This window comes from Fistularia commersonii, chromosome 6 (assembly GCF_037954325.1).
Source record: "Fistularia commersonii isolate RoL2024-O1a breed Wild chromosome 6, RoL_Fcom_v1.0, whole genome shotgun sequence".
Lineage (NCBI taxonomy): Eukaryota > Metazoa > Chordata > Actinopteri > Syngnathiformes > Fistulariidae > Fistularia > Fistularia commersonii.
Genome location: NC_141289.1, coordinates 7,160,304 through 7,184,728, shown reverse-complemented (window position 1 = coordinate 7,184,728; position 24,425 = coordinate 7,160,304). Strand labels below are relative to the sequence as shown.

At 45.8% G+C, this 24,425-nt stretch overlaps 1 protein-coding gene and 1 non-coding gene across 2 annotated transcripts in view; one reads left to right on the top strand and one right to left on the bottom strand.

Moving 5' to 3' along the window:
- Positions 1-1,143: 1,143 nt before the first annotated feature.
- LOC147233262 (cilia- and flagella-associated protein 47-like) overlaps positions 1,144-24,425 on the bottom strand; it is a 48,917-nt gene continuing 25,635 nt past the window's right edge. The window contains exons 29-50 of the mRNA XM_086148520.1: positions 23,100-23,219; positions 22,792-23,005; positions 22,619-22,690; positions 21,657-21,794; positions 20,495-20,576; positions 20,213-20,308; positions 18,193-18,373; positions 17,241-17,338; positions 15,724-15,840; positions 15,298-15,432; positions 14,766-14,878; positions 13,837-13,987; positions 13,678-13,766; positions 13,273-13,359; positions 10,623-10,687; positions 10,380-10,516; positions 8,679-8,784; positions 8,365-8,591; positions 8,142-8,283; positions 7,847-7,974; positions 5,876-5,941; positions 1,144-1,309 (exon numbers count right to left, since the gene is read on the bottom strand). Of these exons, the coding sequence (XP_086004646.1) occupies positions 1,298-1,309; positions 5,876-5,941; positions 7,847-7,974; positions 8,142-8,283; positions 8,365-8,591; positions 8,679-8,784; positions 10,380-10,516; positions 10,623-10,687; positions 13,273-13,359; positions 13,678-13,766; positions 13,837-13,987; positions 14,766-14,878; positions 15,298-15,432; positions 15,724-15,840; positions 17,241-17,338; positions 18,193-18,373; positions 20,213-20,308; positions 20,495-20,576; positions 21,657-21,794; positions 22,619-22,690; positions 22,792-23,005; positions 23,100-23,219 (2,576 nt within the window). The 3' untranslated portion in view covers positions 1,144-1,297. The remainder of the gene's footprint in view (positions 1,310-5,875; positions 5,942-7,846; positions 7,975-8,141; positions 8,284-8,364; positions 8,592-8,678; positions 8,785-10,379; positions 10,517-10,622; positions 10,688-13,272; positions 13,360-13,677; positions 13,767-13,836; positions 13,988-14,765; positions 14,879-15,297; positions 15,433-15,723; positions 15,841-17,240; positions 17,339-18,192; positions 18,374-20,212; positions 20,309-20,494; positions 20,577-21,656; positions 21,795-22,618; positions 22,691-22,791; positions 23,006-23,099; positions 23,220-24,425) is intronic.
- Positions 4,126-4,196, top strand: trnag-gcc (transfer RNA glycine (anticodon GCC)). The gene has a single exon. It is a non-coding gene; the product is annotated as a tRNA-Gly (tRNA).

The window sequence follows — 24,425 nt, the reverse complement described above, 5'->3', positions numbered from 1 at the left end:
TTATCCATCTATCTGTCTATTCCCAGCAGCCAGTGTCCGCCTTCATGGCTGACGCTCCTCTAGGCGGTTTTAATTACTGACCCCAAAAAAACAGTCAAAACAGAGTATTTTTTCATGTACTAACTTTGAAAAGTTACGCTTGTTAATGCAAAATAATATCGACGGCCCCCAGACTCTTGTTATCTTGGTTATTATGAAAAACGACCTCGAGTGGAGGGTCCCTGATTATTTACAGGGAAAGCTATAAATCACTGAACAAGTCATGTGAATAATTGTATAATACCTATTTAATCGGCAGTGCAGTGATTGTGTCCATTAACTGTTTCTGGAGAGTTTAGAGGGTTTTGTTAAAACAAGAGGCTGCACATTCATTCATTCATTTCCTATACCCCATCCTGAGAACAGGGTCAAGGGCGCTTATCCCAGCTGTGCTTCGGTGAGAAGACACTCCTTAGAGATGTTCTTCCAACCCTTGTTTTTCGCGTTGATGGCGAGCATGTATCATTTTCCTTCTAAATCGCATTTGGAAAAGCCAACGACGACCTGTGGCGTGTCCCAGCCTGACAGTGCATCCTTCGGTCAGTGTAAAAGTATTTTACCTTTTCTGCACAAAAAGCCCCAGAGCTAGTGAGTGTGTGTGTGTGTGTGATGATCCAGAATAAAAACACAGGCATGGGCAGGACAAGAGTCTGGGGATCTGACCTAACATAGCAGTAAGTGTTAGCACAGAAGTCTCTATCTCTCCCTCCTCCTCCTCTTCCTCCACCACCTGGAAGACCACAGACCCGTTTAGAAGATGAAGGTATTCGGGAAAAAAATGCATGCAGCGTTTAACCTCGCCGCTTTCTGCGAGTTTGTTATGCCAAATATACGCTGCAGACGGAGGAGCGAGGCGGACAACCCACTTCCTGTTTGTGAGCACATTGTGTGGTGCACGGTGCTCAGCAAACGTGTAAACCAGAACATGACGGTGCGCAACGCTCACAATTTCCTCTCCTGACTCATAATTAGTGTGTTTTTTTGGCTTGCTTCATCCTGGAGGAGGTGTGTGTGTGTACGCGCGCGCGCTAAATGGCTCTTCTTGGGGTTTGAAACAAAAACACACCCCTGCTCGTCACATCTGAACACGAACCGGGGGTTTATTTCACATCCTGACATGTTTCTCAAGCTTTTGGGTATGACCGGCGGGATTACAGATGAGATTTGCAGCGCCGGTCCAAGGGATGTCCCTCCTCGCTGCATAGGTTTGGAAGGGTGTAAACCTTCCTCCTCCACCAGGAAGTCTCCAGCCATCACTTCATTTGGGAGGCTGCAAAGAAAAGCAGCACAACAGAAGAAATGAGCTGCTCCTCAGCGGAGACTCTGCAGCTACTTTGGGGAAAAACCTCTGAAAATAGACTTTGATACTTCATCTCATTTATATACGGCTGTCGGCTTCCATTCTATTGAGGATTTTTTTGTTTTTCATTCATCGGACAATGACCTCAAATTCAGAAAAACTTTTAATCCCATCCAGAAGGAAACTCCATCCCCCCAGTGGTCCACCATCTCCCCCATCAGGTGCACAACCTCCTCAGTGACAGACCAAAGTCCACGAGAATGGGCGGCTCCATCGCCAACATGGAGCTCCTGAGCACTTTTCCTGTTTACGCCAGCGTCCGTCCACACCAGCCTTCCACCCACCATTGCCTACTTTGTAACAGGTGATCTCTTCCCTCCCATAGTGGTGTTTGGCAATCACCTTCTCCAACAGGTCAGTCCTGAATCCAAATCTAAAACCCCGTCCATCACCGGCAGCAAAGCAGTAGAGATGGTGGAGAACCACAAACATCTCGGACTCATTTTGAATAAACTAAGCAAGATTATCAGGCTCCCCACCGGAAAACTCTCAGACCTCAATTGCAAAACAATCACACTTCACCTCACTCGCCCCCCCCGGTCGCCATCCTCTACGCCACTTCCACCTGGGCACCACTGCAGGTCGGTAGCTTGGTAAAAGTTCCATCCCAAATGCATGAACTGAAGTGAAAAGGTGAGGGAGAGCTCTGACATGTGACACGTGATTTGTTGTATGGGAACAGTTAAACGTCAGTTTCGATCGCTGTCGAACTTTTTGTGGCGACGGGACTTTGATTAGCTCTCTGGAGACGTTTCAATTCACCTCTCATCCATCTCCAGTTCGAGGCACCGCTTTTAAAGCTTGATCCGCTCAATGGTGACAGAAGCCACTTTCACACTGTGGGAACTTTTTGCAGCACCAAGAACCCTTGCAGGAAAGAGGCCAGTTCTTGGTGCATTCAGACAGGAGAGGAACCAGGGACCATGGACAGCTCCTTGAAATATCTCAGCTCCTACTTCAAGGCAGGGTCTTTTTACGGGTCCATAGAAACTCACGGGTGCTTTGGTGATTGGTGAAACTCAAAGGCCGCACGACATTTTTAAAGCCTATAGTGGTCAGCGGTCAGATGATTTCTTGGAACAAAATGGACAGAAGCAATTAGAAATGGAGCGACAAAGAGGTTCAAGCCCCTCTGAGGGGTTTCCAGGGCTCGCAGAGGAACGTTCACATCTTGGATAGCAATAAGTGCTGAGTTAGGTGACGTCTAACTGGGTTCTTCACATGGCAAAGCAGTGCAGGGAGAAGATAATAACACTTCGAGCATCTGATTGTCCATGTTTATTATTTCATGAACGCTGTGGCAGCTTCCACCTCCATGTTGTACATTTTGTCTTTCTCTTTTTCTTCTTCAGGTGTTTGGAGCTTAAGGTGCACACCAGTTCCTATCGTGGTCCCTCAATGCTTGTGGGAACACATCACTAAAAGGTTACTACTTTCTGGAGCCAAACTCGAGCCGGACACATCTTAGAACTTGCAGGTCCCGAGTTAAATGCCAAAATAAGGACTCATAAATGCAAGAAAAATTCAACTCCACAATCATAACAAATGCATTTGACCTAAAATAAAATCCAGTAATTCCAATCGACCATTCAATGCAGAGTGAATAAAACTGTCAAGGCCAGGTTTTAGCTCCTTAAGAGAGCAGAGCTACGCTTAAGGTTCTCGCTTTAAACCACAGAGTCACACAGTGCTTGTAAAACAATCCAATTTCTTCCCGCACTGGACTGTAAACCTGCAGTCAAGGCGGCAAACTCTTAAGGGGATCGGCTCTGCAGCTTGACTTGTTTTCTGATTAGGTGGAACATGTCATTTATCATGAGCCTGGAGGACGAGATGTCTGCAATCCGCGGTCGCCGCTCCGCACAACGGGCCGCCGATCCGACAGGATTAGCGAGGCTGATCGCGTGCGCTCGCACCTTGAGGGGTAAACATCGAACAACATGTCGGGGACGGCTCCTATCTGGTGGGGGGTGGAGATACCGTCTGAACACAAATCAGTCGACAGGCAGACGTTACGGGCAGAAACACAGGGAGCGCGGCATCTCCTCTGGAGATAATTTCATACACGGTAACACACACATTACTAAGGTGAATATATTTTGATTTCCAGATACTTCACCGGCACTCCAGGTTTACTCAAATATACTTATACAACTATGCCTGCTATCTGTGAGTAGCAAAGTCAACTATACAACAAAATAGTATGTTCGTAACCAAAGACACAAAGTTAGATTCCGGGAGGTTCTTCAACTTGAGTTATGAGTCTCAAAATAAAATTAAATGAATAAAATAATGAGAATGATTAATCTTAACACAATCTTAATCTTTCTTTTTACAAGTCCTAAATTAATTTTGTAAATGAAACCTCCTCTGAATTTTTTATCCAATACATTTTTATAATTTAATAATGATTAAAATGTAATATTTAATATACTTCTTTAAAATATTTTTTCGATAAATATATCTTCATCCATGATTTGACAGAGACCTGATCTGTTCAGCTGCTTCAACAATACACTCGCAAACTGAGTTGCACAAATAGAGCCGTCATTACGGTAAAGCGCAGAATACCGTAGCCTCCTTTGCAAAGAGCACGTCAGTTTAAGTACACGTTTTCTTCGGTAAGAAACTGAAAACAGCACATTTTGTCACTCACTAATGTCTAGAAAATGTCCGTGAACAGTTTGCATTCAATTTTGGATTTTATGTCCAATGAACGTATCAATGCATTGGTGGTTCAGTGGTAGAATTCTCGCCTGCCACGCGGGAGGCCCGGGTTCGATTCCCGGCCAATGCAAGAAGCCTTTTTCTGTTTCGAGAACATTTAAAAAAAATGTAGCGGGAGAAACGACAAAGAATTGTGATAGATTACTTTTCCCGTAATAAGTCACAGGCAGACCACCCCCATTAACACAAGGTTTTTGTTCAAGACTTCAGCAATAACTTTGCACTCCAGAGCGGAGGCTCTTTTCTCAATGCATGCAAGACTCAAAGGAGGGATGAGAGGCGGCGGTGATGAAACAAAGCAAACAAAGAACCTGCAACAAAAAATTATCATGACAATCAGCCGTGCAGAGCACTGCGGATGGCGCTTCCTCCTCATGACTCTCAACCCGACACATATTTTCAGCAGACATGTTACTGACATGAAAGAATATTAAATAATACAATCATAATCCACTCGGCGGTCTAAGCATGGTGACCATCACAACTAATGGCGCGCTTTCGATGATCGTGTTTCTTGTCGAGTGGATGGATCCAAGAAGTCAATTTTTGAAATCAATTTGTCCTGAAAGTTAAAAAAAAAAAAAAAAAAAAACCTTGAGGGAATGATTTGAGTGCTGTTAAAACATTCTCCAAGGCCAACGGAGAAAAGATATTTCTGTCGATGCCGGGAAGGGAAGATGTGTTTACCGTATTTTCCGCACCATAAGGCACACCGTATTATAAGACGTACCTTCAATGAATAGCTTATTTTACAAAAATGTTATATATAAGGCACACCGCATTATAAGGCGTACATTATAGAAGCTACAGTAGTGGTTGGGTTTGCGTTATGCATCCATTAAATGGTTCATGTTGCTAGCTAGCGCTGTTGCCTTCATTCGAATAGCGATTGTAGAGACGCTTCTACTTGCTGCTCTCTGTTCAACAACCCACGGGTCAAGTGTATTCTCTAACTGTAGCCATCTCACTTTGTTCCCTCGGGAACTCTGTTTAGTCTTCCTAACTTGGCACAGGTCATTTTGTCACTTCCTCCACTTCCGTACCGTTAATTCGTTAATGTTGAATTCTCTCACTGCTGCTCTATTCCCATGTTCTACTGCGTGATCGATCGCCTTGAGTTTAAACTCTGCGTCGTAAGCGTGTCTCTTGAAAGGTGCCGTTTTGGGGTCTTTAAACACACACAAGTGGTGTGGGACTGAAATTCCCCTTTACCGTTTTTACCGATGCTACTTTGCCGACACGCACGCACGCGCACGCACACACGCGCACACAATTATACAAATGGAAACGAAAATGCGCACTTCGTGCAGTCATATATCCCAGCATGCACCGCTCGCTAATTCCTCTATGGGAGGCGGCTGCTTACCGTGGTTGCGAGATCTCTTGCAGCTCAATATTGATCCATATATAAGGCGCACCTGGTTATAAGGCGCACTGTCGGTTTTTGAGAAGAGTTTTTAGGTGCGCCTTAAAGTGCGGAAAATACGGTACAAGGAGACGTGGAGGCATCTGCACATGCGTTCTAAGGCCAGATGTAAATGGGACAGGGTATGATGGTGACAACGTACGCAGGTTTGGTCTTTTGCCCCCTTTGTCCACAAATCCACAGGGGTTTTTATGGTATCCTGCTGACCGACGGACAACAATATCATCCTTTAAAGAGGCCATTAATAATGAATACCATGCTTTTTGGTTAGCCCTTAAATGAAAAGCAGGCATGCTGATTAATACCTCTCTCTCTGCACTTACCATATGGACGTCTTGTGTGACTGAAGGTTTTCCCGCTGTGCTGCAGTCATAGTGGCCCGATCCGCTCTGCAATCAGAAAAAGGTACCAGTTCATTAATATTTCCTTGAGAAATAGGATTATAAATAGGTTTTCAGTGTTCGTGGGGCTGCAAAAGAGTGCTTGATGGTGGTCAGGGCGTTGAGCAACAAATTCACAAATCTGTGACGCTTTAATGTCTTATGAGGTTTCTTCTTCAGAAGGTCCATGTGATCTCCTGCTTCACTTCTTACGGACATACCCTGCACTCGTGTCCCTTCATCGGTGCATGATAGTGACCTTGTGTCTTCTCCCGAGTCTCTGGGCTCTCATTCTACAGGTTCCTAGGGGACATGGCCTGATCTACTGCATTGTCTCACCAGGTGTTCTCCATTTTTATTCATTTCATAAATATTGAAGCTATCCATCCATCCATCCATCCATCTTCTGCTGCTTATCCGAAGTTGGGTCGCAGGGGCATCAGCCGGAGCAGGGAGGCTCAGCCTTCCCTCTCCGCAGCCACATGGTCCAGCTCTTCTGGGGGGGATCCTAAGGCATTCTCTGGTCAGTCTAGAGACATCGTCTCTCCAGCATGTCCTGGGTCTTCCTTGTAGCCTCCTACCAGATAAACATGCCCAAAATCCAGGAGGCATCCTGGCCAGATGCCTGAGCCATCTCATCTGACTCCTCTCCAGGCGGAGGAGCAGTGACTCGACTATGTGCTCCTCCCAGATGCTCAAACTTCTTACCCTATCTCTAGGCTGAGAGAGTACTGAGGAGAAAACTCATTTTGGACACTTTTATCCACAATCTAAATCTTTAAGTCACTACCCACAGCTGACCATAAGAACGTAGATCAACCGGTAAATTGAAAGCTTCGCCTTCTGGCTCAGCTCCTTCTTCACAACGACAGACTGGTACAGAGTCTGCATCGCTGCAGATACTGCACCGATCCGCCTGTCGAACTCCGCTCCATCCTTCCCTCAACACACCGAGATACTTGAACTTCTCCACTTGGGGCAGGACCTCTTCCCCAACCTGGAGAGGGCACTCCAGGTTGTTTCCATGGCCTCGGATTTAGAGCTGCCAACCGCTCCAGTGAGATCTAGAGATCACGGACTGACAGAGCCAGAAGAACCACATCATCTGCAAAAAGCAGGGACTCGATCCTGCGGCCACCATCCCGTGGGCCTGCCAGGTCTGACTGGCATCCTCCCCCACCGTCGGAGCCAGTTCACCACCGGGTGGTGATCAGTTGACGGCTCCGTCCCTCTCTTCACCCAAGTGTCTAGGACACGCGGCAGCAAGTCAAACGACACAACCACAAGGTCGATCAAAGAACTGCAGCCTAAGGTGAGTTGGGGCCAAGTGCACATATGGACACCATTTTGCCTGAACATGGTTTTTGTTATGGGCAATTCGCCCACAATGGCTCCAGGGGAAGCCGGTGACCCGTGTCCAGGCAGGGAAAACCGTGTCCAAATTCTTTAGTCATCTTGGGTGGTCTTATGGGCCGTGTCTTGTCTGGTCCCTCACCTCAGACCTGTGTGCCTTGGGTGACCCTTCCAAGGGCATAAAGCCCACGACAACGTAGCTCCTGGGATCACTGGGACGCCAAACCCCTCCACCACAATAAGCTGGAAGCTCAAAGAGGACTATTAAAGCTATTATTGTATCAATTCAGTTATTAGCATGTAGCTTTTAGTGCTACTGGCACTAGTTCTAATAGATGCCAACTCTAAAACACCCATCACACGCCTGCTTTGTATCTCTCTGTCCGGCTCCCTCTCCTCCGGTCGGGCGTCGCTCACACTGAGCTGGGATCAGTCTGAGGTTCCTGCGGTAAAAGGTTCCTCAGAAGGTTCCTTCTGAGGTAAAAGGCCATTTTTGAAAGGTTTCACGATATGTCTCTGTTGTGATTCGGCACCACGTGAATAAAACTGACATGTATCTACCTTGGAAGTAACCAGAGCCTCCAATAGATAGACCCGTATGTCAAACCAGGACTTCAAAACCACCTGGCAGGTTAAGTGTCCGGTCGAATCCGCCTTGAACTGGAAGGGGACCTCCACAAAGTCCGAATCTGAGAAAACAAAGACCATCAGAGAAGATTGGATGGCAGGTGAAGATCTTTGCATCAGCTGAGACTGTTTTTATATAAGGTGCTATGCATTTAGAACATCAAGTCCTGTTTCATTCACTCCAGATATTGTTTTTTTGGAGGTTGGGGATGTTCTCGGGTTTGTGTACCTGAAGGATTGTCCCACAGTATCTTGGTGTCTTCTTTGATTGGCAGTGTAACAGTGCTGGGTAAAGTGAAGTGCTGAGGCAGGGAAACCTCCACGGTGTACTTTATCCCTTTAGCCAGCTCGGCAGTCCTCATCATCTGGATCTATCACGGGGTCTCATGATTAAAAACAACTGACTCATCTCTGATATTAGTTATGGATAACTTGCAAGTGTTTGTGCGCACCTGTTTCTTGAAGAGCTTGCGTGCCGCAACAGCCGCCCTCACAGTGGTGCTGTGCAGCGTGTGCGTTAGCAGCCGCCTCCGGCGCTCGTCAGCGCTCATCCTGTGCAGACCCCAGATGGCCAGTGCCTGCTCCCACAGCATGTTGATCAGTGGCAGGCGCAGGACCTCGGTGTACTCCTGCCCGGCCCTGCAACGCAGACGCACCACGGGCACCGGACCGTCCCCGTCTACCGTCCAGAAACATCGGCGTTGAGCACATTTTCCAGAAGGTCAACAAATAATTTTAAAATTAGTTTGGAAAGCACTTTTCTTACCGAGGCTGTTCGGAGCGCTGATTATATTGGAGCTGGGTCTGACCAAGGCAGGGGAGGGGGGAGGCAAGTCCGCCGTGGCCTTTACCACATACACCAGATCGCCAACCTGCACACATGAGAGAGAATGAGAATGTGAATGAGAATGAGAACAACTTTATTTATCCTGAAGGAGATTGTTGTGCCAGAGTTTCAAGCAAAAGCAGTAATAGATAATAGTAGGAAGGAGGAAGACTGAGAAATACAATGAAATATAAATTGTCTTAACATGCAAACACATATACAGTTGTTAAGAAAGCTGCCAAACCAAAGTAAGAATGAAATCAAATTCTAAATTTGTCAGCCCCTTGTGATGCTATCATGTGCTTGCTCTGCAGCACGAACATCCCATAATACAACTATCCCCTTTCACTCCCGTCTGCACTCGCCTCCCCTCATCGGCAATAGCGACCTCATATATTCTGGCAGGTTCCCCGTGGGTTCATGGCTTGATATACCACAGCGTCTCACTGGATGTCCACCATTGTTATTTCTTATATGAACATAGAAGCAAATTTTATCAATTCATCTATTAGCATGTAGCATGTGGCTATTAGCATAAGGCCATCCCCCAACATTGAGTGTGTGTGCATGTGTGTGTGTGTGTGTGTGTGTGTGTGTGTGTGAGTGAGTGTGTGTGCATCAGAAAAGTAGATAATGGTGTCTGGTTCAACTGCCACTTTGACCTAAAAGACCTAAATGGTGTAAAGTTCGTCTCCTCCAGCGCTGCAGTACCCCAGCGTTTTCCTCAGACGCATCCAGATTTGCACTAATCCCAGCATGACATCGCAACCTGTGCACAGTGGTCTTTCAGACGAACATCTGCACAGGTCTCGGCACAGGTGAGCCACCTTTGGATCCTGGGATGTTTTTCTTCTGTCAAACTGTGCCTGAAGAGTGCAGCTGGAAGTGGAGCATCTCACCAACTCTCACGAACCGGCCGGGTCGGAATTACCTCGTGACGTCCCCTTGGGTTGGACGTTAATGTTTTCAGTGAGCGATCCAGTGGAAACTCTCACGTAGCTGAGTTTAATCAGGTTTTAATATCTTGATTTAAATCATCCTATCTATGATATACTTGTAGTATTACTGTGATTATGATGGTGATTTATGTCTTATTACTGATCTTGCGAATTTGCAATTACATCGCTGAACTGGAGTGGGAATTCCGGGGGATTCAATTGAGTTTCGCTTTTGCCCTTTTTTTCAGTTTTGCATGGCGCTGTTGAACAAGAGTGACAATGATTCATTCATTCATTCATTCATAACCCGCTTATCCTGCAGTTGTTGTGGGAGGCGGGAGCCTATCCCAGCTGTCATTGGACAGGAGGCAAGTTCACCGTGGGGCGGTCGAACCTCAGAGCCACATATAGTGATATACAACCGTTCACCCTCTCATTCACACGTCATGCAGAGACAGAAAACATTCATCCTCTCATATACATGTCATATAAAAGACACACCCATTCATTCTCTCATCATGTACACCATTCACTTTACCATTCACACATCATTTAGAGACATACAACCATTCACCTTCTCTTTCACATGTCATCTAGAAACATACAACCCTTCACTTTCTTTAGCTTTAGTTACTTTCATTTCATGAGAAACATTACACACACACACCTACAAATTCATGCACACATGCGTGTGCTCCCTGACCTGTGGGCAGATGAGCAGCACGGAGCAGTATCTTGTGGCGGGGCTGAAGGGCAGGTAGTGGATCTTCAGAACATCCGTTTGACCCGTTTTAAGGGAAACGGTCCTCGCAGAGCTCAGGAACTCAGAGTCATCACCATCTGGACTCAGACACAGGCCGGGCACGGATTAGCCACGGAAACCATAAATCAATCAAGAAAAGCGTAACTATTTTGATGTATCTAGCTTGTGTAACTGGTCACCAACCTGTGTTCACACTGGGATCCGACCACATCCCCTCCGCCTCCTCCCCGGGATCTGACTTTCCGCCGCTGAAAGAGAGGAGATCTTGATCACGCACGGAGACATCAGCACACAGCCAGAGTCAGGTGAACCGCCGATGACCGCGGCCCCGTTTCAAATCCTCATCGTCAAACCGCGGTTTGACGGGGGCGCCGGAGCGGCGGGCTTTGAAGACGTCTCCCGCGGCGTGGGATGCATACTAACCAGCCCGGCTGCATGACAGCCACAGACGTCTCCAGGGCTTCACAGACTGTTTCAACCCCTCTGCTGGAGGGGGGACAGCGGCGGGAATGTCCAGCCCAGGTTCACTGTTACTTTACGATACTGGAGAGAAAGCTGAGCGTGTGCGTGTGTGTTGTTTGCATTCGGTGCATTGAAACATTTTTGTTATTTAAGTTCAAACTCCCGGGTTTTTCCCAGTGAGGACACATGCAGGTGCATTGGTGAGCTACATTTTCAGGATATGTGAATGAGAGGGTTAATCTCTTTAAATTAATAAAGCAAATAATATTTCAAGTTCTCCAGTCTTCTCTCTCTTCTCCTGCTTGGATTCTCTGTTTTCTCTGCATGGTCTTCCACCTGAGTTCTTTCCACGTTCTCCTCTACAGGCTCTCTCTTCGTTTTCTGGACATGTTCTCCTGCCTGGGTTCTTTCCTTGTTCCTATCTCTCCACCCATATCTCAAGACCTTCTCAATAGAATTGATGAAAACACCAGGGATTACAAGTAGTCCTTTCATTGAATTTTCATTTAATTTGAATCTATATGATGGTGGATGAAAGGGTAAATATACACTATGTGGCCAAAAGTATTAGCTCACCTGCCTTGACTGGCATATGAACATAAGTGACATCCCATTCCTAATCCATAGGGTTCATTATGACATCGCGCCACCTTTTGCAGCTATAACAGCTTCAACCCTTCTGGTAAGGCTGTCCACAAGATTCGGGAGTGTGTTTATGGAAATTTTTGACTATTCTTCCAGACGCGCATTTGTGTGGTCACACACTGATGTTGGACAAGAAGGCTTGGCTCTCAATTTCCGATGTAATTCATCCCAAAGGTGTTCTTTCGGGTTGATGTCAGGACTCTTTGCAGGCCAATCGAGCTCATCCACATAATATAGCTGACGGTTGACGGTGGAATATTTAGGAGCAAGTATTTTCACCGCTGGATTTGTTGCACAGGAGGCATCACACTTCCACGCTGGAATTCACTGAACTCCTGAAAGCAACCCATTCTTTCACAAATGTTTGTAAAATCTGCATGCTTAGGTGCTTGATTTTATACACCTGTGACCCTGGAAGTGATCGGAACACCTGAACAACTTCTGATTATTTATATGTATTTATGTAAAATGACTGCCATGGCTCAAAAAAGATTGGGAAACACTGCTCGATGTGATGTGTGAATAAGAGGATGAAGGGTTGTGTCTATTTGATATGTGGATGAGGGCGTGAATTTTTATATATGACAGGTGAATGAGAGGGTGAATGATTGTAGGTCTCCGTATGACGTGTCAATAAGCAGCTCAGAAAGCATGCAGACAGACAGGCTAAGAACATTGCAAAGCACCATGAGGTACAAATAGTGACTTCATGTAAACGTGTAAAGGGGAATATAGTATATTGATTCCTTTCGAACTCAGCAGATCGAGAGCGCGATGGTATAAGAGAAAAGTGCACTTTTGGTCTGACTGGGGCAGCAAGAAGAGCTCTGGGCTCGTGAAATCCTCTTTCTTTAGTCTCAGATTGGTGTTCCAGCTCGACTGCGACTGAAAGGACAAACACCAGTTTTCTACGTCTTGGAACTAGGAACTAATTGCAACGCGCCTGCCAGCTCTACGCTGTTGCTCCGCAGCGAGAGGCGGCGCTGGCAGCAACATGCAGGACAGCTCCAGGCCAGTCCCCGCTCGGAGCAGGGATTATTTGCCAGCTTTCGTAAAAACAAACATGTTAAATTTGTTAGCTTAAACAAGAACTGTTTTCTCTGTCCAGATCCCCTCTGACACACACACACTTATCTTTTTGTTGATCCAACATAATCATCCTCTACTGATCAAAAACAGGTCAATGATCACTCCCGTTAAAAGTGCTGCAGCTGATAAAGGTAACCGCACTAACTTTGATCGGGGGTTTAATAGTTTTATGTCTATTTGACGTGGGAATAATCGTATGTCTACAAATTTGTATAGTTGTCTCTTCTGACGTGTGAATCAGAGTGATTGGTTGTTTGTATCTATATGTGATCGTGTGATGGACCGCTCTCTCTCCTGATCCCAGCTGGGAAAGGCTCCAGCACCTTTGTGATTCTTGAAAGCAGGATAATTTGAATAGTTAATGAATGAATCAATGAACTGATTAATTAATGAGTTTTTCAACTTTGTAAATAAGAGCTGGTCTGACGGCTCAATCCTCCGTCGCCATCTCAGCTTGATGTGTAACTGTAACTAGAAATATCACAAATATACTGTGAATTCTGATGAAACGCGTGACATGATTTGCAGGTAATGATTAGTGACTCCCTCTGATTGTGTGTGTGTGTATTTGTGTGTGTGTGTGTATTTGTGTGTGTGTGTCTGTGTGTGTGTGTGTGTGTGCGTGTGCAAATCTCACTTGGATTTCGAGGATGCCTGTTCAATGAAGTTCTCTTTTTCCTTCTCAGGTTTCAGTGGGTTGTATGTGGACTCCACTAGCACCACCCTACACACACAAACACACACAAAAATGAGAGGGTGAAGGGATGTAACTGATAGCCAATCACCAACCCCCATCTAACCCTCTCCTCTCACACCAACCAACTTCCCATTCTCTTTTCCTCCATCCTCTCTGGTCTTCCTTTGGACCTCCATCATCATCTCTGTCCACGTCCAAACCATCTCAGCCTGACTTTTACCTCCAGAACATCTAACATGTGCCGTCCCTTTGATGGACTCATTCCTGATCCCCTCCATTCTCCACATCTCCAGCTCTGCCTCCTGTCTTCACACCGTAGCTTGTATGAAACTAAGGACCACCCACCTGAAGTCGGCGTCCTCGCTGAAGGAGTTGGTTATGGGCACATAGATCGTTTTGAGCTTGTAGCACGGAGAGGAGCATTTGACGGGGTTCTGAGGAGAGATGTGGAAAGAGGTCTGTCAGCTGAGACGTGGTCTATGGGCCTGCAGCGAGAAGACTCACCGTTGGTTTGATGTGACTGATGTGGGTCTTCAGACGGAAAGCCAGGGTGACGCCGCGCAGGCCGAACGCCGAGCTGGACACCAGCAAGAGGACGGCGTCCATGGGCCGTATGGAGGAGCATCGGTACTGCACCGTCAGGTCCACGCTGGCCCTGGAGAGAACGGCACCACTCAGTGACGTGAGGAAGAGCTTGTTTTTCCTCCAGTCCTGGTCAAACATCGTCATGGCGACTAGACTCAGAGACTCTTCCACATCTCATCCCGGATCTTCTGCAGGGCTTGTCGTGTTAATGAGGGAGTTTGCTCCGCGGTGTCGAGGACGGACGGGGTTGTGGACGCGAAAATGTATTTCGACAAATGAAAAAAATATCAAGGTGGCCCATAAACTTTTGTGGACGTGGAACCTGATCAGTCATCTATGATTGATTGATTGATTGTTTATTTATTTGGTTGGGACAGTGCATGTTAATGAACACACTTGAGACATGCATGTAAACACACCCCTCTGGACTGTAGCCATGGGCTAATTTGCATCCGTTGTCCCACAGTTGCGCTCACACACTCTCGTTCATCTTAACCTATTGCACATGTTTTCGGTGGTAGGAAGTACTACACAGACACGGGGAGAACATACAAACTCCACGTAGAAAGGCCCCGTCAGGCCCGGGAATCAAACCTAGGACCTTCTGGCACGATAGCACTAACCGCTGCGCTACCATGCTTCCGTGCTGCTATCCTTCTTATCTTGTTGTACACTTACTCTAAGGTGGGTGTGGAAGTACTCCGAGTGTCCAATGACATTCAAACTTATTTCTACCTCTAAGTTCCTCTATGCCCAGCGGTGAGAAATGAGATGAGATGAGATGAGAACAACTTTATTTATCCCGAAGGAAATTGTTCCTTTGGAATTGTTCCAAGGTGGAGACCCACCTTGGCGGGATGGAGACGGTGGAGCCATTGGACAGCGAGAAGAGGTGGGCATCATCTCCTAAGAACAGTGCCTGGTATTTGAGAGGCTTCGAAGCTGGGCTTTTGAAACGCACCTGCAGTTCACACACACACACACACACACACACATACGCCGGCATGCACACACGGTTAGATATGAAGGACACACACACACACACAATCGTGTCTGCTGCAGGAGAAACAACACAATAGACACATCCATCTCACCGAGCGTTGACGTGCCATCATCTGTCTTTGTCAGCTTCGTTGTTGACTGAGAGCGACATTGTGTAAAATCCCACATGTATATTTGGCTGTGTGTAATCCTGTTAGGGTATGTGGTTGTGTGTATGTCAGTCGTGTCCTTAATCCTGTTAATGTGTGTCTTTGTGCAGCGTCTTATCCCAACCATTTGTAATCTCGCCAATGCTCATTAATATGATTTACAAGGCATGCAGTCACAGTCTGCCCGTGCCTGTTACTGTGTGTGTGCGTGTGTGTGTGTGTGTGTTACCTGCTTGCTGAAAGTGCTGTGCAGGCTCCCGGACAGAGTGATAGTGTGCAGTGGCAGGTAATGGGGTAGCCTCTCGTACAAGTGTACACACAGCATCAACATTTGCACCGGATTTGGGTCCGTCAAGTCTGTGGGCTGCGCACACACACACACACACACACACATACACATACACAAACACATACACACACACAAACACATCAAAACAGAAATCGGCACTGTGATTATCCTGATCTTTTAAACATCTGGAGTTGTCTTAAACAGGTCAAAAATGCAGCTAATTAATGTGGTAATTTTGCAAAAAAAAGCTCTCCTTCAAAATAACTGCTAATACATAACACACGAGCGGGATCTTTAGGATTTTCTAAGTATTTTCCCATAAAACTTGTGGAGATGGAGAGATCCTGTCTGAGAACCATCCCTCACCTGTATGTCCATGTTGAGGGACAGCAGTGTCAGGGCCTGGACCACGATGATGTTGTTGTGGAGAATCTGCTCCAGGCTGGAGGTCGAGGTGTACATTCTCTGGAAGTGGCTGCTAATCTAAAGAGAGACACGACTGGTCAGTGATCTCTTTTGTAATGATAATAATAATAAGAGGAAGAAGACAAATTGAATAAAATCAAAGTATTATAATAAAGTTACTTCGTCACCACAAAAATAATAATAAATAATTGTAAAAAATAATAATATCAAATAGCCCAATTCCTCTGTCTCCCTTCATTTCTAAGCCAAGGTTTCTTCAAGGCTCAAAAATGCTTTTGTGATTTTGAAAGCCAGTCATTCACAGAGAGCCTCCTTCCAAAACACGTCGTCAATGAGTTGAAAGAGGCTACCACTTTTGTCAAGGAGTCAGCGTGCGCTTGTATATGCACGCGCACGCACACGCCCTGTTCAGATCTGCTTGACTGTACAACTTGAAATAATGAGGAATATTTACTCGAAACAGAAATAAATTGTCAAAGATCCTTCTCATTCTATCCATCTGTGTTTTCTCAGATGAATTTGCAAGCGTCTACAAAGCTTAAGCCCCAGAGCCTCCTTCCAGGTGTGTCCAAAGACACGACACAAATAGAGTAACTGTCACACACACCGCTGCACACACTGCCAACTGAAACACCATTCATTCCAGATTTAAAAGTCTTTACAGGAAAGGTGAAGAAAAACAAAGCTGCACCCATTAAACCTCTGATGCCATATTTGCCTCGCAGGGTGCCGCAGTTTATAAGGTGTGTATTTTGATGTTCTGTGTGTGTATGTCATTTAAAGGTCTATTGTACTGCACACTACTGTACACACTAGTTGTTCTGCTATGTTAGAAAATCTAAAAAGTATTTAAAAATAATACAAATACATTGTATTTACCAGCATATGTGTTTCTCTCTTACATGTGCTGTGATTTATTTTGATTTTTGTGGACTGGAAATGGCACCGATGCCAAAAAAAATTTGATCTTTTTTGATCATGTATCTGACCTCTATCTGCATCTGCATCCGATTCATGCCTCTGATTCTGCTCCAGATTCTGTTCAAGGGTTACTTTGGTTGCTGCAGACGCTCTGCCAGAATCTGTCTTGCCAAGTTTAAGCGACACTTGCATCACCGACGGCGTCCTTGGTTAATCACCACTCTTGGCCCAAACCTCCCTTGCAACAGCATCAGAACCGGTGGGGAGGAGAACTGGGTGGTACAACGCACTGCTGCCGTACGATGTAAGATGATTTCTCTCGCTCTCTTACACACACACACACACACGGTTCCCTAAAAGACACCCCTAATCTTGTTCTAAAGTAATTGCACTCTCATCACACCAATCACATCGCCACTTAAAGGAATTAACCGTCACCCGGCATTGACTCAACATGTGCTGAAGTGATGACCGTAGTATTACTGCATGATGAATGTCGCACTCACAAAAAAAAAAAAAAACATGCATACACTAACCAGGTAAGGGCAATAGGAGGAGAGCAGCGCGGCTAGCACCAGTCCGTCCATCAAGTCCAGGTCAAAGTTTACTATCCAGCGCGCTGATGGGATGTCACCTGCGGACCGACGCATCCAGAGGACACATGTCAATCATCTGCCTCCCAGGAGGAAACTGAAACCTCTTGTGATCCATCCATTGTTCTTGACATGTTAGTGGATATTTAGCATAAATATATATAAATCTGGCAAGATGACCAACGTGCTTGCATAGCATTCAGGGGCGTGAAGAGGGGGGAAGCAATGGTACATTTGCCCTGGGCACCCAACAGATGGGGGGCTTTCAATTAGAGAAGGAAATGAAATGGTCATTTTTATAAATTAATTTTCTGAGGCTCATCGCACATTCTTTCTGCGACTGATTCCTTCAACATGGTGTTTCCTTTCAGTCTGGAGGAAAGGGTAATCCACCACATATCTCATTACATTTGACTGATTTGTATCAGAATTAAATAAAGTGTTCATTTCGTTTTTCATCTGTATTTACATTGTTAAAATATTTTCCTTCCTGCTAATATTTCCCAGGCCATAAACCTGTGTTTTTTGGATATACTAACAAGATTTTGCCCCCACAGACGTCTGCACGCCCGATAGCAACTGAATGCTAAAATAACCATCACTGAGGTAGCACGTAGCACGTGCTTAGGTGTCGTCACGTTTAACTTGTGCTAATTATCACACACATTAATAATACGTTGAATCACTATCAATCCCTACTATTTATTTATTAATGCCTTAATGACTAATATTCTGGATAGGTACATATGGTCTAATATTATGACCACTGTCATGTGGCTATTATAGGGCAGCTAGCATCTCACATGAAAACAACATTCATGCAATAATTCCTAATTTCCTGTAAATAAGCAGAGACTTGAAAGCATCTCGTCAAAACATGGTTGTTGCGCGCTACCGTTGCCCCAGACAGCAGCTCTGGTGTTCTGGAAGTGCCGGTTTAGCCACGCCAGCAGCTGCAGCTCATGGGAGGAGTAGATGTTGCTGGACGGCAGCTCCCAGCTGCCGCTGTGGGTCCCGTCCTGGTCCGGCCAGCTCAGGGTGGGGTCCGGACCCGAAACACGGAACAGCACAAATACCTGGATGGAGGAATATGTCTGTCAGCCAATGGTCTGGTTTGCATTACAGCATGCAGGAAGTAGTGAAACACTTTAAGTTCACAGAGAAGGAGGTTAGGATCTCTACATTGTAAAGGCAGGATGTTAAGTTGTAGGAAAACAAATCAAATGTTTGGACAGTTATAGTTAACAGACTTTCATCTAAAATGCACATTTGTAGAGTTTTGGATTTCTGCATTTTTGTTCAGTCATCTATTATCTATACTGCCTATCCTGTTGTCAGGGTTACAGAAGGTCTGGAGCCTATCTCAGCTGTGATTGGGCGAGAGGCGGGGTTCACCCTGGACCAATCGCAGGGTCACGTATAGAGATAAAACAATTCACATTCTCAATCATACATCACACAGAAATATTTATCCTTTCACCTTCTCATTCGCACATCACAGACATACATTCATCTTCCTATTCACGTCATAAAGCGACAAACCGTTCACTCTTTCAATCACACTTGATATCGAGACAGGCGACCGTTTATTCATTCATTCATTCACGTTTCTGGGACATTTGGGGTCTCCGGGGACTGTGGGAGAAGCTGGAAAACCCTGTGGGAATTCAACCAGGCTCCTTCTTGCTGTGCACAGGAAGCACTAACCACTGCGCCGCCTTTTCTGCATAATGACTGGGATGATTCTAGACAGAATCGGTGGTCGGGTCATCACGCGCTCACAGAGGAAACACCTCAGATCGGCCACAATCACAACTCAGTCGTTACAAATGAGAACATTAAATCAGCCGGGATCACACACGCCGCTGGCGTGCCATCCTGCCTTCCTCTTGGTTTCTCCCTGAGGTAATTTTACAGAAGATTAAGCATCAAAAACACAGCTGTGGCGCCGGGGTGTGCGGGGAGGGAGGGTTAACGGCTGACGGTACGTCACAGCATCCGCCCAACCTGACTGTTAGGAGTCTTTGTCGGACGTTTTCCGCTTAACCGCGCGGGTCGTCGGGTTCGCTCACGAAACTGTTCGCTACGGGCTGGCCGGCGTTGGGGATATTTGGTAACCGTAACGTCTTTCCTCTTGCCTGATACCTGCGGGTTTGGACGTTATCTGAGTTGCGTTAGCTATGGGCATTCTTTTGTGGAAATGTTTGTAATTTCAGTTTCAACTGACTTACCCCGCAGGTTATCTGATTTTAACCATCTCTCTGCTTTAGCTCAATGCAGCTTCGGAGAATAAATAATAAATATTCAATTTAAATGAATTTTTATTTTATTTAGTCCGTTTTTTGGAATGTGATTTTAAATTTGAAGATTATGGAGATCGTGCGACGTCTAAATAATAACATGATAAATTATTTAGTCTCAGACATTCGGGAGCAAAAAGCACAGTGAAAGGGTAAAATAAATATATTAATTTAGCTATTATTTTGATAATATATATTTCACATTTTTCAGTGAAATAGCTCCTTTTTTAAATTTATCTTTCATCAGTGTTATTTTCAGTTTGCTGTAGGTGGATGATTTAAGTCTGGCTTTTTATTTCATATCTATGAGCAGGACACAAATGGACGTTGAGCATTTAGCATCTGCTTTTCCAAATTCAAAAGTTTTCTTTGCTTGCAGAAGTAAATAATAAGAATAATTTTATAAATGAAACACACAATGGCTTTTTTAACATTTCATAAATAAACAATATATGCAATGTTATCTTCACTTTTTTGTGAAGGGTTTTGTGGCTCCCTGGGAGTGTTTAATGTTGCCGATCCCCAGCCTAATACTGATATAAATGGTAATTTAAACCTGCTGAGTATTAAGGGATGTCCAGGTGCATGCATGTGACTCAAAATAAACCCCATCACCTTGTAGATTTGCACGAGCACATCAGTCCACGAGCGCTTGCTCAGGGACTCGTAGTCAACACTGCGGTAGTCAAGGCCACGTTTCTCCTCGCCGCACTGATAGGAAACACAAAATTGCACAGAAGCCTTTACACACCGACGACTAGCAGGGAAACATGATAACGCAGAGAATGAAGCCGCAAGCACAAAATTACTGGCTAGTCATGACTGAATTAGAGGACACGTCACTTAATTGGCTTGGCGTGCATGAATGTGTGTGTGTGTGTGTGTGTGTGTGCATACCTTCTGGGAACACCAGTGGTTGAACTCTTGCACATCTAGTAAGTATTCTGGCTGGATGTGGCTCAGACAGGCTCCCTGCGCCCTGAAACCACAATTACAGCAGCCAGGAATAAAAAAAGAGAGAGAAAATGCTCGTTTAAGTCTCAGAAATGCCATTGGAGGCTGTTCAGGCGTGAAATACATGTCTGACTTTGCCTGCCCATTAAATTGATGGAGTTTTGTCATTCAGAAGTGTCCCGGTGGCTTTGGGCAGACATGACGAGACAGTGATAAGGATTGCACTATGCTCATGCAATATTGATAGGGTCTGATGGACAGGAGTGAGGATCATTAGATCGTTCTGTGGAGTTGAATTGTATTCTTTTCCGTTCGTCTAAATGTAGGACACACTGGGGCGTCGCGTCAGTCTTCAAAAGGGCTCGTCAAGTCACATTTTATTTCTACGGTGGAAAATCACCACGCAGTCTTCTCCTGTCGCCTTCCATGCAGAGCGGGTTCGGTCTATCAGAGGGACCACCCACTTGAGATGATCTATAGAAAGTTATTATTCCCCCTCAAGAGCAAGTAGGAATCTCAGATAGATCCAAGCTCAATGTGGGAGGCCTTGTGCCTCGATCGGGAGAGAGGAAAACGGCAGCTAATATTCTATTACTAATAATGCCGGAAGCACTAACAGCTACATGCTTATAGCTGATTGGATACAGTACATTACATTACATTGCATTGCAGTCATTTGGCAGACGCTTTTATCCAAAGCGACTTACAAAAAGTGCAATGCAGTCACCGAAGATCCAAAGTACCAGTAGTCGGAAGTCAGAAGTGACCACAGATACAGACACAGATACAGATACAGAAATAGCTTCGCTATTCATAAAGAAATTATAATGGTGGGCGCATGGTGAGACGCTGCAGTAGATCAAGCCCTGCCCCCTGGGAACCTCCGACATGAAGGAGCCCAAGGGAGAAGATACAAGGTCACTGCATCTTCCCCACTCATGTACCGATGAAGGGACATAAGTGCAGACATGGTAGGAATGAGAGGTGCATCATGGGATGTCCCTCAGCAGAGTAAGCCTATGGCAGCATCACTAGGGGCTTGCTAACTATAAGTTTTCTCCAGAAGGAGAGTTCGAAGCCTCCTCTTGACCAAGCGGAAGGTTACCTGAGGAAGGCCAGCACAGCTTCATGCTGCTCCAGAAGCTGCTTGGTCCTCTTGTCTATGTCTTTGGAGAACGTCTGAAAGCGGGGTATGGTGGGGATCTGCCTTCCGGTCAGGTGAATAACCATGTCTACCACAGACCTGGAGACAACAACACAAAGTCCTCACATTAAGTATCTTGACGTTCATTTACGCTCCGGACACAACGACAAAACATATACGGGACCTGAGAAGAAAATGTCTGCTACTAGAAGAACATAAGAAATCAGAAAAGGCTTTGCACATTAGAATGTCTGATACTTGTTGGAGCCTGAAAAGGGGATTTCAGTTGGTAGGACATACCAGTCGGTAGGACATTCTCATACTCATACTCATACTCATACTCTAACTGCAATGAGGCTCCTCCAATATCTCTAACTGAGGCATCTTCAACATCTCTAACTGCACAGAGGAACCCCCAACATCTCCAAGTGAAGTACCTCCAATATCGCTATCTGCAATGAGACTCTCCCGCAATTGTCCGACTAAGTGCCTCCGACATCTTGTACTGCAATAAGGCTCCTCCAACATCTCTAAAAGCACTGACGAACCTCCAACATCTCCAACTGAAACACCTCCAACATCTCCAACTGCAATGAGGCTCGTCCAACATCTCTAACTGAAACACCGCCAACATATCTAACTGCAATTTGGCTTCTCTAATATCTCTATCTGCACTAAGTAACCTCCAACATCTCCAACTGAGGTGCCTCTAACATCTCCAACTTCAATAAGGCTCCTCCAACATCTCCAAATGCACTGAGGAACCTCCAACATCACCAACTGAGGATCCACCAACACATCCTGCACCGAAGCTCCTTCAACATCCCCAACAATTTTGCATACCCAACAATTATGCATAAAATCATCATGTCTTCCAACACTCTAGACATAAAACAATCTTTCATATTCTGGGATGGGGTCACCTGGGGTCCTTATTCTGAGTGACGCGATATATCCGCCCGCTGAAGTTGTTTTTCTGAATGATGGACATCACCCTGTGGGAAGAAGAGGACCGAATCAACCATCTTTAGCTAAAGAATGGATGCCCGCATAGCTAAACCCTGTGTGGCCCTGGAGCCACGGCAGGAGCGGGTACCTTCTGAGCGTGTGCGGCACAGAAATCGGGTGCAGTCCGTTCGGCCAGCCGAAGAAGCTAAACCACCTTTCCACCGCCAGCAAGACCTTCTCATAATAAAGTCCCTCCTCTGAAGTGGGAGCTGGAAAATCTGGGACTCCAAGGATGCTTCTGGTCTCAGTGCTAGAAGACGCATCTCTGTCGCATCCAGCCTGAACGTTTACGCTCACACTTTCTGGAAATTAGGCCAAAAGACACAGTTAGGACTCCGCTGCTCGGGCATGCACGTAATAATAGACGCGACGTTCGCATGGGGTGCATCTTCAAACCTGATCCTAAGTTTTTGTTGGCTGAGCTGTGATGGTCAAATGATGAGGATGAGGAGGCTAACCCGGACGCGGGACTGGGCACGTGGCAGCACTGGAAGATGGCCTGAAGACCTGCGGCTCCTAAAGTTGCGGTGAAAGAAGAAAATCATTCAGAAAAACAGTTCCTCTGCAGGGGTTTGGAGCATCTTCTGATCTCCAATCTGCCCTGCTGGTCACCTCGCATTCTTCTGGCTTCCAGCTGTCGCTGAGTTTTACGTAAGGTGCTGCTCACTCACAAGGTTTTCACAATGGTGACAGGACCTTCATCCGTCAGGTTCTAACTGCAGGAGAATGTAAGGGATGTATGTGTGTGTGTGTGTGTGTGTGTGTGTGTGTGTGTGTGTGTGTGTATGGGTGAATGCCATTCAGCCTAAAGTGCTTTGAAAGTCTTATAGAACCAGGAGAACCAGGAAAACATACAGACATTCTCCCATTGATTCATCCATCCAATCCCACTGGAGAAGAGGCGGGGTTCACCCTGGACTAATCACAGGGCCGCATACAACCGTTCATTCACACATGTGGACAATTTGGGGTCTCCAATGGACATCCATTGAGCTGCTCACTACTTCATTCATATCACGTAGATACAAGCATTCACCCTGTAATTCACACATCATAAACATATGAACCAGGAGAACGTTGAGGAATCCCACGCAGATACACGGGGAACATGGAGAGTCACAGAATGGCCTCCTGTGGGAATCGAAACAGGCACCGTCTAGCTGTGAGGAGGAGGAGTAAACCCCTGCTCCACCGTGTTGCCTATGATAAATCGTAAAGTCACTTATAATTAGTACTACGTGGGCGTCGCCGGGCTCCCTGAGTGATTCTTATTTGTTTGTTTCCGGCTGCTTTGACTTCATTATTTTGCAAATATTCCAGATGCTTAGAAATCAAGTGAGGCTTGCAGGCCACGCATCCCGCTTAGAGAGTTTTATGCATTCTTTGTGGGTCTGGACTCTTTACATCGGGGTAGAACGACCCGACTCCAACCCCCATTTGCTCTTCCAACCATCACGACACGCTTGCGAAGTCTCATTATGCATTGCAGCGAGTTTGGAAGTTGTGTGATGTCTAGAAACGCATCAACAATGCGTCTGGCTGGCTGCTGCTGTCTCATTAGCACTTCCGTTGTTTGCTGATGCCAGATGGTTCGCTTTCTTGCATTCGCCTGTAAAAATTAATACTATGAAGGCTTGTAATTACAACAATGATGTGGCACGCTGTTGACAAAGTTACTGAAACACTCTCTTGGTGTGCGAGACAGGTTTCTAATAGCCTCTG